The sequence below is a fragment of the Microtus ochrogaster genome, unplaced genomic scaffold (assembly GCF_000317375.1).
Source record: "Microtus ochrogaster isolate Prairie Vole_2 unplaced genomic scaffold, MicOch1.0 UNK1, whole genome shotgun sequence".
Classification (NCBI taxonomy): domain Eukaryota; kingdom Metazoa; phylum Chordata; class Mammalia; order Rodentia; family Cricetidae; genus Microtus; species Microtus ochrogaster.
The window spans coordinates 17,865,572-17,884,144 of record NW_004949099.1 but is presented as its reverse complement, the minus strand read 5'-3'; the positions used below and the strand labels follow the sequence as shown (position 1 = coordinate 17,884,144).

General features: G+C 38.8%; 1 protein-coding gene across 6 annotated transcripts in view; it reads right to left on the bottom strand.

The window, feature by feature from the left end:
- The window catches only part of Chl1 (cell adhesion molecule L1 like), a 211,522-nt gene that overhangs the window by 43,354 nt on the left and 149,595 nt on the right, over window positions 1-18,573 (bottom strand). For 5 of the 6 annotated variants that reach the window (XM_013352993.2, XM_005364953.2, XM_013352991.1 and 2 more), the window contains 5 exons: window positions 18,131-18,301; window positions 17,131-17,178; window positions 14,542-14,662; window positions 9,558-9,742; window positions 3,071-3,202 (listed from right to left, as the gene is read on the bottom strand). In XM_013352993.2, coding sequence (XP_013208447.1) covers window positions 3,071-3,202; window positions 9,558-9,742; window positions 14,542-14,662; window positions 17,131-17,178; window positions 18,131-18,301 — 657 coding nt within the window. The remainder of the gene's footprint in view (window positions 1-3,070; window positions 3,203-9,557; window positions 9,743-14,541; window positions 14,663-17,130; window positions 17,179-18,130; window positions 18,302-18,573) is intronic. The other variant, XM_013352992.2, reaches the window with a different exon arrangement.

The window sequence follows — 18,573 nt, the reverse complement described above, 5'->3', positions numbered from 1 at the left end:
CATCTGCTGAATGATTTCACCATGCTCCTTCCTTATGCCCTGAACTTAGGCCACTCTGAATTGTTTCCTTCTCCTTTTCCAGACACACATGCCTTGAGATTCCTTTCATTTACTCACCTCTCCACTCCAAAGCACTCAGACTGCTGATGACAGCTGGCTTCCTTACCTTCCTCATCTCTCAAAGTATATACTTTTATTTATTTATTTATTATGTATGCAATATTCTGTCTGTGTGTATGCCTGCAGGCCAGAAGAGGGCACCAGACCCTGTTACAGATGGTTGTGAGCCACCATGTGGTTGCTGGGAATTGAACTCAGGACCTTTGGAAGAGCAGGCAATGCTCTTAACCTCTGAGCCATCTCTCCAGCCCCATCAAAGTATATACTCTTATACCCATAAAGCTACCTTGCACTTGAACTTTATACTCTCGTCAGCTCCTAGTTATTTCCTATGTACAAATTTATCAACAATATGACCCCTTTCAACCCTATGTCTTCTTTTGTCTTTTTATAACCCACTGAATCAGATTAGTGCTGTCAGTGTGTACATGGGTGGGGCTATCCACGAAAGCATAAGCAACCTACCAGTGGCCATACATCAAATGTCTCCTCTCCTTCAGCATCCATCAAATGCCAATAACTCCTCAGCTAAAGGTGATGCCTCATAAACCCTGAACACTCACCCATGCTGAAATTTTGACTGACAGATCTCCTATAGTTAGTAATATGGGCTGTGAGTTCATATGTGCAATGGCTACTTCATGTCCAAAAACCAGCATTCCATAGCCCTCCTCCAATTCTGCAGCTCTTGCATTGCTTCAACTTGCTCTTCTTTGATATTCCATAGACAACAGAGGGAAATATATCTCATTTAGGGCTGAGGGCTCACAGCTATAGTGGTATATTGTTTGTATTATGATAAATAAATCTTGCCTGAAGACCAAAGTCAAAGCTAAAGCCGCCAGAGGTCAGGTAATAGTGACACACACCTTTAATCCTAGGAGTTGGGAGACAGAATTAGATCGATCTCTGTGAGTTCAAGGCTACCCTGGGCTACACAAGATCAATACAGAAAATGAACCCAGGTGGTTGTGTCTCACACCTTTAATCCCAGTCGTAGGGAATCACATGCCTCTAATCCCAGCACTAGAGAGAATATAAAATGAGCTTAGTTGGTGTTCGCTCAGCCTTGGTAGAGGTAAGACTAGTGGCTTGGCTGCCTTGCTTTTCCGGTTTTCAGTTTAAATCCCAATTTCTGTCTCTGGGTTATTATTATTATTATTATTATTATTATTCGTGCTATACACAGCCAATTTTTCTCGGCAGTATGTCCAGTTATAAGTCTGTATATTAACACCCTACTACACACACAAACTTCTCTGATCAGGACAGAAAGCAGCCCTAATCTGGAGGTTTCACAAGTTGGCTGCCTTGGTCTCATGCAGGGAGCCAGACAGGACCGCCATTGCAAGATGGCACCACATCCTGTCTTGCCGGTTATACTCCATATTTGGTGATGCCTTTGAGAGCTGCCTGTCCCCCACTTCCCGCATGCGCGGTGAATGGGGGTCCCTGGGCCTATATCGATGCAGTCTGGTGTCAACTGATGGTGACAACCAATCACAGGGCAACCCATGTGCCAATTCCATATATAAGCAGCTGCCTTAGTGCTCTCGGGCCCCTTCGCTTCATGTTATCTCTCAACCAAGTGCACTCCAGTAAAGCGTGATCTGAGAAGAATCCTCGTGTCGTGGTCGTTCTTTCTCGCTGGTCGAGGAGTTCGCCGCAGTCTCACCCTTAAGGCTTTTCAGTATGAGGTCAGGGATGTAAGCAGCAGGGACTGACTTCCTCACCCTCCTTTATCTACTTCCCAGGGTTGCTGTGTTGTGCCAGATCTTTGAATGGTGCTTTCTTTGAGCCGCATAATGAACCCACAGGTCACAGCTATTTTCATCTCTGCTTTGCTTATGAAGAAACAGGCTTTGAGAGGGTAAGTCACATTCTTCTCACACAGCTAGTAAACGTTGGGATGGCCATGCAAACACAGGCAGTGTGGCTCCAGAGTTCATAAACTATCAGAGACCTCTACAGATATATCACGACCATAGATAGCTGACAAATTTATCTCCTGCAAACACCAGTATTGCTTCCATTCTGCACCTTGAGAAACCTAAGCTTAGGGAGTTAGTTCATTGATCAGCTCAAGGCCACAGGACTGGAATGGGTCATAGCCCAGAAAGGACATAGGTTTGTGAACCACAAGGAAGTTGGCCTAAAATGGGGGACCAGGACAAAGGAATAAGGGAAGCCATATACCTGCACTTAATATTCTTTTTCTCCATGGAGCTACTCAACCAGAACGTAACACATAATACAGGTTCTGGCCTCCTACCCGAACAAATACCTTCACAATCGCCTCAGTACTGGGTACAATTTAAAAGCTTAGGAGCTTTGAGACTGATGCAGTGGGGAGACTGGACTTTTAACCTTGGTCCTCTCCCATCTTTTCATGGCCCACAGAATGTGGACCAGACTCAAAGGGCTATTGTAGAGTTATCAGGAGTTCGGGAGCTGTTGCGTCACGTAGACTTTCAGGTTTCACGTGTTTCCTGCCCACAGCATGGAGGCAATGTGTGGCTAAAGGCTGTATGCTGCCGCAGGGGCAGCGCCCAGGATGGGGATGTTGCGTGGGTGCAAGAAGTTTTAACTTCCAACTTATGCTTTCATCCACTAGGTTACTCTGTCATTCTTTCTCACGGTCAGGATCAAGTGTCGTTTGGTGTTAGGCCTTTTTCTAATTCAGTCATTGGGTCATTACTATATATATAATTATGTTAGTGTGTGCATAAACACTCTCCATGCCTCTTTCACTGTGTTGGTTCCCATCCATCACATTGCTCATAAAGAAGAACTTGTTGATTTTTTTCGCAATGTATTATTCTAATACACACCTTTCTGGTATACTGCATACAGCACAGAACTGTCTGTTGATATACCGCCCCATCCCATTGCTGTCTTCCCTACACTCTCATTCTCAGATCTTTATTTTTTTAGTTTGTTTTTAACTCACTTTCAATTGGGAAGCCATTGACTCTCCATTTGATCGTGGGTTGAGGTTCTCCTTCCGCTTCACACAACAAGATACCACTGCTTCCTGTGCTGTACACTGCACTCTGAGGTTTCTTTTTCCAGCGTGGAGGCTCTGAACACAAAACAAAGAGATTTTCAGAAAGTGTCTCCATAGCAAAAGAGCCAACCTTTGTAAATGGTCTGCATTTCCACCATACACCAGCAGAGGGCAGACACCACAAAGTAGTCCACAGCCGCTCTTTTGGTTTAATTCTGTAAAGCAAGGTGGGCGTATTAAGGTCTCGTGTGTGTGTGTGTGTGTGTGTGTGTGTGTGTGTGTGTGTGTGTGTGTGTGTGTGTGTTCTAAGTGTGTTTGTGTGTGTGTACTTACATTACATTCTGAACATGTAAATAGATCAACATACTAAAAATACACAGCCGCTTTAGCTCCTCAAATATATGTTTCATTTACAGAAACAGGCGGAAGGACTAAGCAGATGGTAACTCATTTAGGACTGGCTTAGGACTCGAGCTGCAACAAGGTAGCTGAAAATGGTGATATGAAAGAAATACACTTGGAGAGCTTTTAAAATAACAGTAACATTTTCAAAAAAAACCCTTGTTCCTTGATTATTGACAAGTATTTACATATTTTATCTATACCAATTTCCATAACTTATCAACTTGGAAAACATAATTTGCTAGAGATGTTCTCCTTGCAAAGGAGCAGAGATGGAACCTGATAGGAACATTTGCCTGTTTTTCTTTTGAAAAAAAAAAAAAAGGAAAAACAGAAATAAATGATCTCTATCTTTTGATATATAAACCTTCAGAAGTGTAAATCAGATTGGAGTATCAGAACAAAGCAAGACAGTGTCTTCAGTTCAAACGTTACTGTCATATTTTGTCACTTTCAGAATAGCCCCATGCCAGCAGTGAATACAAGACTTGATGTGTTCATGGATTATTATTATCATTATTATTATTATTGTTGTGTTGTTGTTGTTGTTATTGGTGTTTTGCCTGCATGTGTGGCCATGTACCACTTTCTTGGATGCCTGGTGCCCATAGAGGCCAGAAGAATGTATCAGACCCCTTGGTTGAAATTACAGACAGTTGTCAGCTACCATGTTGATGCTGGGACCTAATTCTGGGACCACTGAAAATGAAGCTAGTGCACTTAAATACTGAGCCATTGCTCCAGACCTACGTGCAAGGTTGATAATTATTCTCAGAAGTGGCTTGATAAAACTTTGATGTAGTAATTCCCATCAACTTTAGCTTGGTCATTTGCCCCCAAGTACTGTGGATTTCTGCTTTGATTCAAAAAGGAAACTGTTTAAAATATGCACATGTATAAAAAGAAAATATCTTTCAAATTGTTTTAGTAAAGGAAGGAAAGGGGATTTCACAGGGGAGGTGGGACCCAAATTCCTAAAAAAGAAAACACGCATACAAAGAATTTTGGCAAATCTATGTGTAAGCAAGAGACATGCCTTTACAATCTCCTCACAGGATGTGGGCTCAACTGTTAATTTTCATGTTAAACATCTGTTTTTAACAAATATATATCTACAAATATTGAGGTATTTAGCATAAAGTACAATGGACTAAATTAAAACTGTAGGTCACTTTCTGAAGGGAAGAGTGCCTTGATGACATTATTATTTTTAAGATTTTTATTTATGTGTAGGGTGTATGGATATTGGTGGATGTCAGTTCAACATGCATGTTGGAAACCAAACTTAGTTCCTCTGGAAGGCCATCATAAGTTCCTGACCACTGAGAAATCTTTCTAGGCTCTTTCCTTTTAATTTTTTTTCTTGCTCCTTTTATATAACAATAACAAATTTCAACATGTGCAAGTTACAGGCAAAGCCTGAAGAACGTGCAAGCCATTGTGTTCATGGTAGAAATGATGACTTTTCCTTTCCAAGTGTGTAAAAATAAAAATAATGAAAATATCCTTCCATTCCCACTGTACAATAAAAAGCAATTTTCTAATCACTAGCCTCATCCTAAGAATTTCATTAACCTTTGTGTGTGTGTGTAAAGATGTATTACTGTTAGGATCAAATAAAGAGGTGAGGCATCACCTCATCTAACCTTTGACCTTACGGAAATAATACTGAGCTTTGGAGAATTCATCTAATTTTTTTCAGGGTCATCAATGAAAGAATCTTAATTTCCTGTTCCTGCCACGTCATAGATCTCAGAACAAAGCCTCTGGGGAAAGCAGAGAGAGGTAAAGCTCTGGAGGCAGGTTCTTATCCACTGCTATCCTACATATATAACTAGGAATCAAGATCAGTTCAGTGGTCCAGATGAGTCTTTGCATTACCAACATGTCCCCAAACCCATATCTATCAACTCGCTCAGGAGGTTTCAAACATTTCGTAGTTGGTTGGAATTGTTACTATACATTAACCTGGCCCATTCTTCATAGGATTTAAAAACACTTCCACATTTCTGTAGAAGTTTCTCTCTCTTTTTTTTCCCTTAAGCTACTGGTTCAAACAGATGTAAACATTGGCATGAAACTTAAGACTTAAAACATCTATGACTGCTTGACATCCAGACTGGGCTGAGACTCTCACTGTTGACTTCACTAGTGGAATATTCAGTAGTTCAGTACTGGTGTCAGCAGTGACTGTCCTCAGACTGGTGACCTCTGGAGAACCAGGGCTGAAGCTTGCTGTTTTGTTTCCTCCTGATTTGGCACAATGTCTCGCTAAGAAAAGATGCATAGGGTGAGCTTTTAAGTAGAACTGGATAAATATCTAAAGACTTCCGTGGAAAAGACATAAGAAAAAAAACCCTAAAGTCCCTTAGGTGGAAAATAATCCTTGCTGTCTGGTCATTCACTCTTCCATGACATAGATTTAATTAACATACTACTACTTGGTTCACAAAAGACATTATTGTTGGCCTGTAGCTTGATTAGAAACTCAGGGTAGCTGAGATACAAGGCCAGAGGACCAGCAGAAGTTTACCGAAACTCAAATCACGCACCCGTGGGATGGGTAAGATCTACTCAAGGCGATGACAGGAGAGAGGAAACACAAAGGAAATGATAGGTAAACCCGACAGTTTGGGGGAAGAAGCCACAGGGTCCCATTCTTTTGTTCACATGCCTGAGATATGTGGTAGCTGATAAAAAGTGCACCCAGTTTGCCATGATTGTAAAAAAAATACAAAATGATAAACTCAATTTATGGTGTCCAAAACAGAGATGCCAGTGCTAGAATTCTGACAAGATTTTGAGAAAGTAACAATGTTTATCATGAGACCAACAAACAAACAAAACTGGAAACTTGATATCTGTGAAACAAGTAACATAGTAGACATTTTCTTAGTAAAACTTTTACTCACAGTTGTCTACTTGATATTTATATTCTTGATTTTCGTGGGACAATGTCTTGTGTATACCAAGTAGGCCTCTGTTTGCTAAGGATGACCTTTAGCTGTTGATTCTCTTGCCTCTACATCCCAAGTGCTGGGAACATAGGGGTGCACCACCAGCGCCAATTTATGTGTGCTTGGGATTGAACCAAGGGCTTCGTGTCCATTAGGTAAGCATTCCACCAACTTCTTATGAAAGAAAATTGTTAATTCAAAATAAGCTATTGTTCATGGCATCAATGACTGGACTGAGTTTCAGTTCATGGCATCATATAGATATTGCAGGGCACTTTGGATAGAATTAAGGATTGAACAGATGTGCAAAAATGATTCATGTTATATTTCTAAAATTCAACAGTCTCAAACGATTCCATAGTGGGCAACATAATGTCATGTGACATTCCTATGTATCTTTTTCATTATTATTATTATTATTATTATTATTATTATTATTATTATTATTATTTGAATGTGTGTCCACACCACACTGTACCTGTGACAGACTGCTGTGTATAGAGTTAATTCTCTCCTTTCATCTTTGTGTACCATCCTGAGACATAATCCAGGTTTGCTGCAATCCTCTTTACTCACTGGGCCATTTCACTGGCCCTTATTACACCTATTGGTACTGCATATGCCATAATCCATATTGTAGGTTCCCAGAAAATATGGTGACATCTAATTAGGACATCACAGCTGTTTTTCTCATGCAAAAGAAGGCATTTGACTTGGAATCTGGTTACATATTTAGACTGCTGTAGTTTAAAGTACAAGCTCACAGAATTTGAGTTTCAGGCTAGGGAAGAAAATCACAAACAGAAAAGAAAAACTATGCTTCTGATAGCCACAAAAGACATTGTCAAAATGGGCTGGAGCCTCAAAGTAGACGGTAGTACTGCTTCCCCCCATGACAGTCCTGATTTAATTTGGGTTTCTAAATAAAAGAATGAAAAGAAACAGGCAGAGAAAAGAGACAAAAGGCAATGTAATAAAGGTGAACTCGTCTCCCTTGATGATTCGTGTACGTTATAGTTACTGTTTTCTTGCTTTAGGGCAGAAAGTACTTCTAGGACATTCTTCTTGAAGACAGTTCACTGTTCCCATGCAGATGTAAGGAGAAGCTGAAACAGGCGTCTGAGTGTACATTTAGTATTTTCACACAAAAGCATAATGATTCAATATTCTTCATAAAAACAATATTTACATCTCAGCATCACTAATAACTGGTTTTAAAATAGTGAAGATAATTTGTTCAAGAACCCTATATATATAGTCAACCTTTTAAGTTGTATAATTAATTTTGCTTGTATGATATTTTTTGCAACATTCGCAATTCTTTTGAAAGCTTTGGTCTTAATAGTCAAGAAAACTGAGGCCAGATTGTTAAAATATTCAGCTACCGTAGCAACGCAGCAGCCATCTGGAAGGATTTCTAACAGTCAGCAACTCAGAGTAGAGCAGCTAATAATTATGTATGTCTGGTTAGAGAGAGAGAAAGAGAGAGAGAGAGAGAGAGAGAGAGAGAGAGAGAGAGAGAGAGAGAGAGAGGAGAGAGAGAGAGAACCATAGAAGGACTGGGGGCTAGGGAATAGCCCCATTACAAGATATCACCACATTATATACAGTGTCACCTTATATACAGTGTCAAAACATCTTTAAATTTATGGGTATGTTTTTCATACTTTTGCTGAGTATTTTTCTGAATAATTTGTTGTCAGAGACATCTATTATTGTGGACAGATGTTGATGTTAATGTTTAACTCTAAGTTCTCTCCTATACAGGTTTTGCTCCATTGTACCAAAAATAAGTAAATAATTTCCTTTTTTATTATTTATATTTTTTATTTTTCTCTTCTCACCTTAACTAAGAAAACAGTATAGGTGTTAGCAAATTGTGTTAGTCCAAACAGATGCATGACTCGGTCAACAATTGTAACATTTGCTTGTGAGTGGAATCTGTGCTTAGTCTCTTTTCTTTTCCAGTAATCAGGGGGGAAAGACCATTAGTGACGTGCTCCTTGAACTTTAAAACGAAGCTTTAAAGGGTGAACTTTATCAGAACATTAATGGAAACCTGGAAGTTCCAGTTTACAAACAGATAGCCTGGCAGAGATGATTTTCTTCCTTACGTAAGCCAACACAGCACTAAATAAGTACAAAATTACAATGTCGAGTCTACTCCATTCCTCTGATCAATTCAGTTCAGGAAACCACAGAGGGAAACCCTAGGTGTGACCCCCATCCACAGGAAACAGTCGGTGTTAATCAAATCACAGCAGGATCATGCAGCCTCTGCTCCTGAACCACAGGCAGGCCTGGATTTCTAATTTCTATGGCGGCTACTTCATGAGAATGATGTCATCATCCCCTACTTATTCTTAATTACAACAAATAACAGAAAATCTCCATTATTCAATAAACAGTTCAGTTATTTATGTGCAGAAGATGAAAGCAATGCATTTTGGTACTATTTGATAAACAATGAATATTTGCACTGAATGGTCTCTTTATATTTCTCTGGAAGTGATATACTGAAAACCAGGGTACACAGTAAAAAATGCTGGGATAAGGATAACACAAAGACAATTCATCAACAGCCACCATTTCTTTGACAAAGAACCTGAGGAATAGATAAATGGAGCTCAGTGATCATGGGCAAGGGGGCTGAGTGACAAGATTAGGAAGCAGTCCAAACCACCTTCCAGCGTCCTTTCTATAAATATTTGACTTCATGATCATGACCTCATTTATGAGCATCATGTGCACATTATAATAAAAATTATTCCATGCAATAAAAACTTACATGAGGGTAGATTTAATGACCGTTTAAACAGACCATGGAAGTAATGTATGTTCAGCCCCTAACATTAGCTCTCTACTTAACATTTGTGCCTTCCATACGGTTTGTAGAGATAAATTATAAGCCTGATTAATTAAGTATAGTGATACTCAGTGCCCACACTACAACTAACACCCTAAACTAATGATCAACTTTAACCCATAAACCGCTGAGGGAAAGGTCTGTGAATTGTGTACACTTATTCATCTCTTCGAAGCAGAAATTTAAATCTTAATGGAGAACATACCTTGTACTATGATATGAAAATCATGACTGGCTTTCCCCAAGAAGTTGTTAGCTATACAGCGATAATTTCCTTTGTCATGGTAGGAGATGTTTTCTATCTTCAAAGTCTTCCCATAATTTTCTTTTGTTTCTCTTCCCTTTGGTAATTCGCTACCCAGTTTGCTCCACTCAACCTGTGGAGTTGGTCTGCAAGAAGTAAAATAAATGCACAGATAAGTAAATACCAACTACAAACAATTCCTCAGGGCACACCTATAACTGTGTTGCCTTACATAATCACTGTGTCTTATCAGCTTCACTAGAGGATGCAGCAATATGGGAAGCAGGGCGTTGAACAGGCATGTTTCATCAGAAGCTCCCTTAGTGGACGACTCCCTAGCAATCTCATGCCTGCTCTTAAGTGAGCTAACTCCACCTGAGTGCTGAATCAATGAAACTGGATATGAAACGAATAACTGAAGACACTTCTCAAGTGTGACATTCTCCCTATGGTCGGGCATCAAGAGATTCCCCTTCCCTGTGTGACTCTCAACAACATGGCACAATAGTCTCCAACAGCCAGCAAAGGAAAACCACAATTTCCCCTTGAATCCTAATGAAGCCAGTTTTGGCTAAAGTGGTTGGGAGTGGAGCCAAATGCGTGGGCTGGATGGAGGAGCAGTATTTTCATTCTTGGCAGCTTGGAGGGAACAGCACAGACCTTGCTTTCCTGCTCTGAGGGGAACAGAGGGAAGGAGACAAGAACTCGGAATCTCCCTAATTCAGAAGCATTGGGGAGATGGGCACAGTAGATCAAAACAAACACAAGCCAAACAAAAGACAGGGATAACCTTGTCACATGCCAACACCTTTCTCTCTCTTACAATGAAGGGAAACAGGAGCACGGGCCAAGCCAAGCAGTTTGTGCAATGATCTCTTCTAAAAATAAAGGATGGAAAAGTGACATTCTGTGAGACCTTGACTTTAAAATGTCACTGATAACCAAATATAAGTGGGCACAACTTTGTTTTCTCCTTCTACAAGACTGGAAAACACCTAATTCTGTTATTTGCCTTATTCCTGGTTACTAGTTACTACTCTGAGAACTCTCTAAGTGTGAGCTGTCTTACTTCTATCATTTTACCAGCATCAAAGAGAAGCTCCAAGAAGCTAAGCAACTAACATTTATCAGATTCAAAGTTTACATTTTTCTTAGTTATTTCTATTTGATTTCTGCTTTTCAAAGAAATTCATCCTTCTTAACATATGTTTGTAGGCACCAAATAAATAATAATTTCCAAGATTTATTTATTATTATCTTATGCTTCTGTTTTGTCTGCATGTATGTATGCGCACTACATACACATCTGGTAATCATAGGAGCCAGAAGATGGCATTGGACCTACTAGACCTGGAGCTACAGATGATTGTGAATGACCATGTGAATCCTGGGAATTAAATCAGGTTATTGGTAAGAATAGCCAATGATCTTAACTACTTAACTATATCTCTAACCCCAATAATTATTGTTCCAGTTATTTAAAATTACTTGTTCACAAAGAAAATGGATACATTGGAGGTAAAGATGGTGTTTTTTCTACAAACATCTGGTATTTTCTCTCAAGGCCAAAGAAATTAACCCCACAGACTTGAAACAACTCACTTTTTGACCATATACATAGCACATGGCAGATTTCCTCAGGAAATGGTCATTGCAGACAGATAGATACATGTGGGAGTCTATTGGTTAGCTGTTGAATTCTAGAGATCATGCCACCAAGCAGTACTCAGAGTCCAAGTTTCCTACCTGCTTGCTTTTTATACCATCTGTCAAAATGGCAATCTGCCAAGTGACAGACTGCCCTAGACCACAGTTCCTCCCAAACAAATTTTCATGAGTCTATGTTTTAGCAATGCAGGATCTCATTTTTTTCAAATTCTTCCTTTACTTCTGTTCTTTTTTTTTTTTTTTTTTTTTTTTTTTTTTTGGTTTTTCGAGACAGGGTTTCTCTGTGGTTTTGGAGCCTGTCCTGGAACTAGCTCTGTAGACCAGGCTGGTCTCGAACTCACAGAGATCCACCTGCCTCTGCCTCCCGAGTGCTGGGATTAAAGGCGTGCGCCACCATCACCCGGCCTTTACTTCTGTTCTTGAAAAGAATCACCTGTCTAACACTGTTCACTTCATACAATCAAATTAAATGATTTTAAATCAGAGCAACATGATATTATAGGTAAGCATGGTTTATACAGCTAGAAGAATTCCTGTTTTCTTCTTGAAAATTCTGGATTTCTTTTGTTGGCTTGCTTTATTTTTAAAGAAAATTTGCTGACAGAATCAGAACAAAGATAGGTTGAGAGAAAAGTGTTGTTTAATACTTTTTTGGCACACCACCATACATTATTTCATAACTTTAAATATTTATGCCAGTTCTTATGTGGGCAACTTTTCTTCTGATTCTTGATTAAACATGTAGGAGACACAGATATCATATGTGTTTTAAATTCATGAGGACTCTGTTTTTATTTCACACAGTGTGAATGTGAATTATTAAAACAGCAAGTTCTCCCCCACTGACACTAAGCTGTGAACACCGTCTTCTCCTAATAAGAGTCAAAATATCATTTAACTCTTCCCCAACTCCAGGGATCCATAAACTCTAAGCTTTCCAAAATGTGTATGTCTCTGAAAGCTTCCCTGATATTGTGTGTGTGTGTGTGTGTAATGCATGTGCCACAATTGTTAGAGATTTGTACTTTTGTTACTCTCAAATGCATGTGATGTTAAACTTCCTTGAGATATATATGATATCCTTCAAAAACTTTTTGATAATATTATCTTTATTCAGAAGATCAAACAGAATGAATAGCCCAACTCAAACCAGTGAAGAGGGGAAGATTCCCTTCCTATGACCAAGTATCAGGGATCTTCAGGTTGCAAAGGCAAACAACACTTAAAATATCCATGTTCTTTTCTTGTGTGCATTTCCAACACTCCAGTCTCTACAAGGCACTCAAGAGTAATGTTTCTGTGAGTGGAGGATGAGCTGAACAGACGCCAAACACCTCAGGAAGTAAATGATAGCTTGGCGGGAGATGAGGGGTATAAGTCTCTACAGCTTTGCCTGACTCTGAGTTAGCCTGAACCGTGACAAAGCCTGAAAGCATTTAATTTCTACCACACCAAATACATGCTGGCACCAGGTGGTTAGTCACAAGTTACAGCAGATGGGAAGGCTTTGACCTTCTCACAGAGCAGGGCTTTGACCTTCTCACAGAGCAGGGCCAGAGAGAGGCTTAGCAGGTAGGAGCTCTTCTGTCCTGGCAGAAGACCTGGCTTGAATTCCCAGCATCCATGTAGTGGTTCACCACCTCTGAAACACTACTACTGTCTTTTCTTTCCTCTCTGGGCACTGGACACATGCAGTGTGCAGACAGACTTGCAGTCAAAATACTCATGCAAATAAAATTAAAATAAACCTTAAAAAGCCACACAGACACCAAACTTTTTCCATAGAGGTCATATGAGAACATACTGAAATAATTTATCAGTCAACACTGGGGACTTAAGGCTTGTAAGTAACCTGGAAGGAAAGAAGAATGTGCAAAGTCTGTAGAAGTTGTACAATAATTAAAATAGTTTCTTTTGCTTCACAATCTAACTTGAAACAAATCATTCAGACTTTACACTGAATTATGAACAAAGGTGGATTTTATTTTTCACTTTTACTTTCAATAACTAATTAATGTAACACAATTTAATATATCTCAAATCCTAGCTGATTAAAGAGACTTTCATTACTTGAAAATGATTTGAATTTCAAATTAATAAAGTGAAAGATGAAATGCCTTTATCTACAGCATTCATAATGGGAGACTTTTAAATCAGCGGGAATACTTGTAGAAACAGGCAAATTCCTATGACCATGGCACCAATCACATAAATGTACAATCGCCGCTCAGCTTAGGCAACAATTTTAGGAGATGACAACATGTCAACCCTTAGGACTTTGGTCAAGACCTGATACAGGGCTCTGATCTTGGAAATATGAGGAAGTCAACCAGTTTTTGATGTGCTATTCCCCTAACGTTAGTGATCTGGACCTGCTTTTGCACAAAACACAAAAGGGGAAATAAAAATAGAGGGCTTTGGAAATTAAAAAAGAGAGTAGTGTAATGGTCTGGCAGAAATGAAAGAGTTTCTATTAAGACTTTCAAACCAACTACTCAATGGACCTCAAAGAAATGGGAATTTCTCCAGGAATCTCATGCTGGGAGAAGGAAAAGAGGCTAGCCAGAGGAGGAACTTCTCTCTCTCTCAGAAGACTCACAGTTCTAACAACTTGCTGTAACACATTACAGACGACTGATGAGTCAGTGGTATGTGGGACCACACCTTGCTGGGATTCCTTCAATGTGCACATCCTTAGAACTCCATTTAAACTTGAGTATCACTTCAGGATCAGAAGACAGACCCAGGAGGGGTCTTCAGATCCCTTTTCCTTTCTTCAAAATATGGGCACATTGAAGAATCCTTTTCTGTTTTCCTCTATAAATTTAACTCTTATAATGGGCTTATTGAGGATAAGTAGCTGGACCTGGCTTAGCGCACAGGTTGTGACCCCTCCCCAAGTACTGTAACAGTGGAGCTAGCCCCTGTAAACCAGAGTCTGGCAAGAGAATAGAGAAAACAGAAAATACAGGGCTTAAGGGCAGATGGGGTGACTACTAATACACATACTCTAAGGTCAGCAATAGAGCATCTACTTCACGAACGTTTTTTTTTTTTTGATCCCTGCATCCCATCATAAAACAGGTACTTATAAGTCAATTTCAACTGTAGCCTGAAGATTGTATAAGGAAGCAAAAATTTGTTTCCCCAGAGAAACAGGAAGAGGGTTTATATTTTTAAAAGTAGTAACTTAAGAACAGGCATGCAGCAAAGGTCTTTGTTTTGCAGTCTTTAAATCACTATATGGAAGAGGGCTGGCAGAGGCCAGGGTACTCACAGGCCTTCTGCAAAACACTCAAGTAACAGGGTATCCCCTTTGAGGACAATCATTGTGGATGAACTGCCACTCTGAGCAGGAGGCAACAGAAGTTTGGGTTTCCTTTGTTTGATTGAATTTGCTGGAAAAGAAAAAATGAAGAGTCAATTCTCTCTATAATAAATGTAGTAAAATTCTATGTTTCTAGTTTGTTCTTAAAGCATGACTTCACATTGTTTTACATGTACATATTGGTGTGCTTCTTCTTAAATACATTCTCTCATTCAAAAAGTATCCAAGTAAGCATGTGTCTCTCAATTTCTTTACCAATTTTTAAAATCTTCACAATGTATACTACATGTTTCTGTTCAGAACTTGAATACTTATTCAAGACAATTTCTTGAAGACACCCTCAAGCTAATTATAGTCTGACTTTGTATTCTATAGTCTGACATACATTGCCATTTTGATGATTATGTATGTCTATTGAATTTCTTATTCTAAGTACTAGGATTGCAAAAAACAACAACAACAACAAAAAAAAAAAAAACAGTTTCCTGAAGTGTTTCATTGAGAATTCAGACTGAGGAAACATGACTTGAGTAGACATCAAGCATCAACAAATTTTTATTTAGCTCTTCAGGAAATTCTTTCTAGTCTCAGATCCTCAAGGATACATACTGTTTTAAGAAATAAATCATTGTAAGTCTATCCACTAAGTAGAGTTTGGAAAGATTTATTTCTTTTTTTCTTAGTAATTTTAAAATATAAAAGTAAATTCCCCAGCTTGTTCCTTGGGCAGCTGAGGAGAGGGAGCCTGAAATGGCCCTTTTCTATAGCCATACTGATGAATATCTTGCATATCACCATAGAACCTTCATCTGGCGATGGATGGAGATAGAGACAGAGACCCATATTGGAGCGCTGGACTGAGTTCCCAAGGCCCAAATGAGGAGCTGAAGGAGGGAGAACATGAGCAAGGAAGTCAGGACCGCGAGGGGTGCACCCACCCACTGAGAAGGCAAGGCTGATCTATTGGGAGCTCACCAAGGCCAGCTCGACTAGAACTGAAAAAGCATGGGATCAAACTGGACTCTGTGAACGTGTTGGACAATGAGGACTGACTGAGAAGCCAAGGACAGTGGCTCTGGGCTTGATCCTACTGCATGTACTGGCTTTGAGGGAGCCTAGTCTGTTTAGATGCACACCTTCCTGGACCTGGATGGAGGGGGGAGGACCTTGGACTTCCCACAGGGCAGGGAACCCTGACTGCTCTTTGGACTGAAGAGGAAGGGGGAGGGGAGTGGGGGAGGGGGAAGGGGAGGGAAATGGGAGGTGGGAAGGAGGTGGAAATTTTTAATAATAAAAAAAATTAAAAAAAAAGACGCTATCACTGTTATGATGTACTGTCTGTCTTAGTGCTCTCCTGTGGTCCTGAAACTCTCCTAATAAAGCTTACTCTGAATGGTCAAAAAGAAAAAAAAAGTCAATGAGGATACTTCATTCACACTACATTTTGATATCACTTCCAAATGTGAACATAAATTGTTTTTCATAGTCATTGACCAATGTGCCTTTATCTTTTGTGGAAAGACAATAAATACTGACTGACCTTCTATCAGAAGATATAATGAGCCATGTGCAGTCTGCTTTGCATTTCCTTAGAAATCATTTTTGAATTTGAATTAATACTATATGCAATATTCTTTTATGTGCTTGAAGATACATATTCAGATTACTAATGCCAAAGAATGATATTGGGGATGAGTCAGCACTCCTGAAATAACACCCCAAGAGGAGCCTTATCCACTTCTGATGACATCACCAGTATATTAGAAATCTAAGTGAAGCCTCTAGTCTACATTATGTAGAGGTATCTATTTCATTCGTGTATGTGGTTGTAATGAAGAAAACAATTTGACTATATAATTCAGGTTATAATTCAAGCATCTTAGATATAATTCAAGTTCTGATAGATGTTTTTTAAAAAAAATTTAACAAAATTTAAAAGGTTCCATAGACAAGAGAATTGGAAATATGTTGAAAACTGCATTCTTTCACAGAGTTAGAGTATGTAGAGGTTTGTTTATCAACTTCTCTAATAAGTCTTGCAAGTAAAATTAATTCATTTAACTTTTCTAAATCCAGTATTTCTCTTCTTTTCTTGATATTAACCATTTATTTTTATTTCCTTTTGTAAAGTTATCAACCTTCCTTGACTTTTGTGAACTCTTAAAAGATCCAAAGTTATACACCATTTTATATACATATTTATGCACACATAAATATATACATATATTATATCTATACCTAAAACTATAGATACAAATTTATATGTTAATAATATATAATTGTAAGTTACTTGTAAAGATAAAACACACATATATAACTACACACACATAAACACATACACACACACATATATCCCTTTGCTAAATTCTAAAGCACAGTGGACTACAGAACTTTCTATACTAAAGAGTTACTTTATAGAAATATTAGCATTGCTTCTAGAAAACTCTTTGAGTAAATAAAGAAAAAATTCAAACTGAAATGACAATGAGTAACTAAAGGCAAAAATAAAAGCATAAATGCTTCACATGAAGGACTTACCCTTGGAACTAATTTCTGTGGATGAACTTGAATCATTAGCATGCTTTACTGAAATAAAAAAAATGGAAGAAACTAATACAAACAGAATGTTCGATGCTGACATCAATAAAATATGAAAAGTCAAAGTCATGCATTTATTTAGGGAAAATTATGAAATGAAGACAGCTATGCCCATTTGCATACTGTCTATCAAAATACACATATATACATTATATATGTACATACACACATATATGCACATATATATGTTTGTGTATTTATGGAGCTTAAACTTGAAGTTGTGAAGAGACAAGTGTTAATTCTACCACAGAGACTTCAGGCTACTGAAAAGCATCACAGAGAAGATCCCACGTATCATATATACATAAGATAATGGAATAACCTTGGACCAAATTAGACAATGAAGTGGTCATGGCAACCTTCTGCTCCTCCAGAGCCAATTACTCAGCCAGGAAGCTGCTGGGATTAATCTCTGCCTTTGAATCTTACCACTTCATCTCTCACTAATCACTTCCCCCCTTTTGGGAACTCGGACATGCATTTGCAGATCCAAGTAGGAAAGAGAAAATCAATTCAGATAACTTTGTCAATTTGAGAAGGACAAAGAAAAAGCTTGATGAGATAAGAAATATAAATGGTGATTCTCTTTTGACTCATTTTTTGTCTCCTTCATTTTCAGCCTGCTGATTTATCCAAGGTCACAGTGAGCCCATGCCTGAGATGTGCTTTATGCTCACTGAAAATGAGTAGATCCTGCAGACATCAAATGAAACACATTTGTACTGTGAATTGAGATTTGATTTTTCTGGCTGCCAGAGACGGAGCTACTGTGGATTTTCAGCTGCAGATGTTCTGATCATCTGTCTGAAGTCTCTGGAGTTAAACGAAACAATGACGGAGAATACAGACCCGGCTTTAAATGTCTTCGGAGAGAAGAGTGAAATCATATACATATTTGCATTCAGCACAAGTAAAGGAAGAATAAGTTATTCGGACTTACAACTGTTCACAGTTAGTTTCATTGGCATTTTTTGTACAATCGTCCTTAATTTTGGAAATGCAGCAAAGCAGCAGTAATCATTTCGACTGTCTTTTTCTTCCACGTTTGCAAAGTACAGATCTCCCTTTTGGCTCATGTATACTCTTTCATCTTGTTCAATGTGTTCCAATTCTGCAAGGAAAAAATAAATAAATAAAATCTAGCCACTGAAATGGGCTGCCGCGCCTCACCATGTGCATAGATATTTACATTTCTATTTTCTTTCATACGATTTATATGTGGCTGTGATGTCCCTTGTCTGTTCTTCCTATTTTTCTGCAGTCTGGTCTTAATAAAAGAACAGTGAGCAGGCAAACAGATAAAAATAGGTAACGATAAAATCTTTGGAAGGTCGCGAATCTCACAGAAACACCAGCAGTCTGAGTGTTCCCTCGCTCATTAAA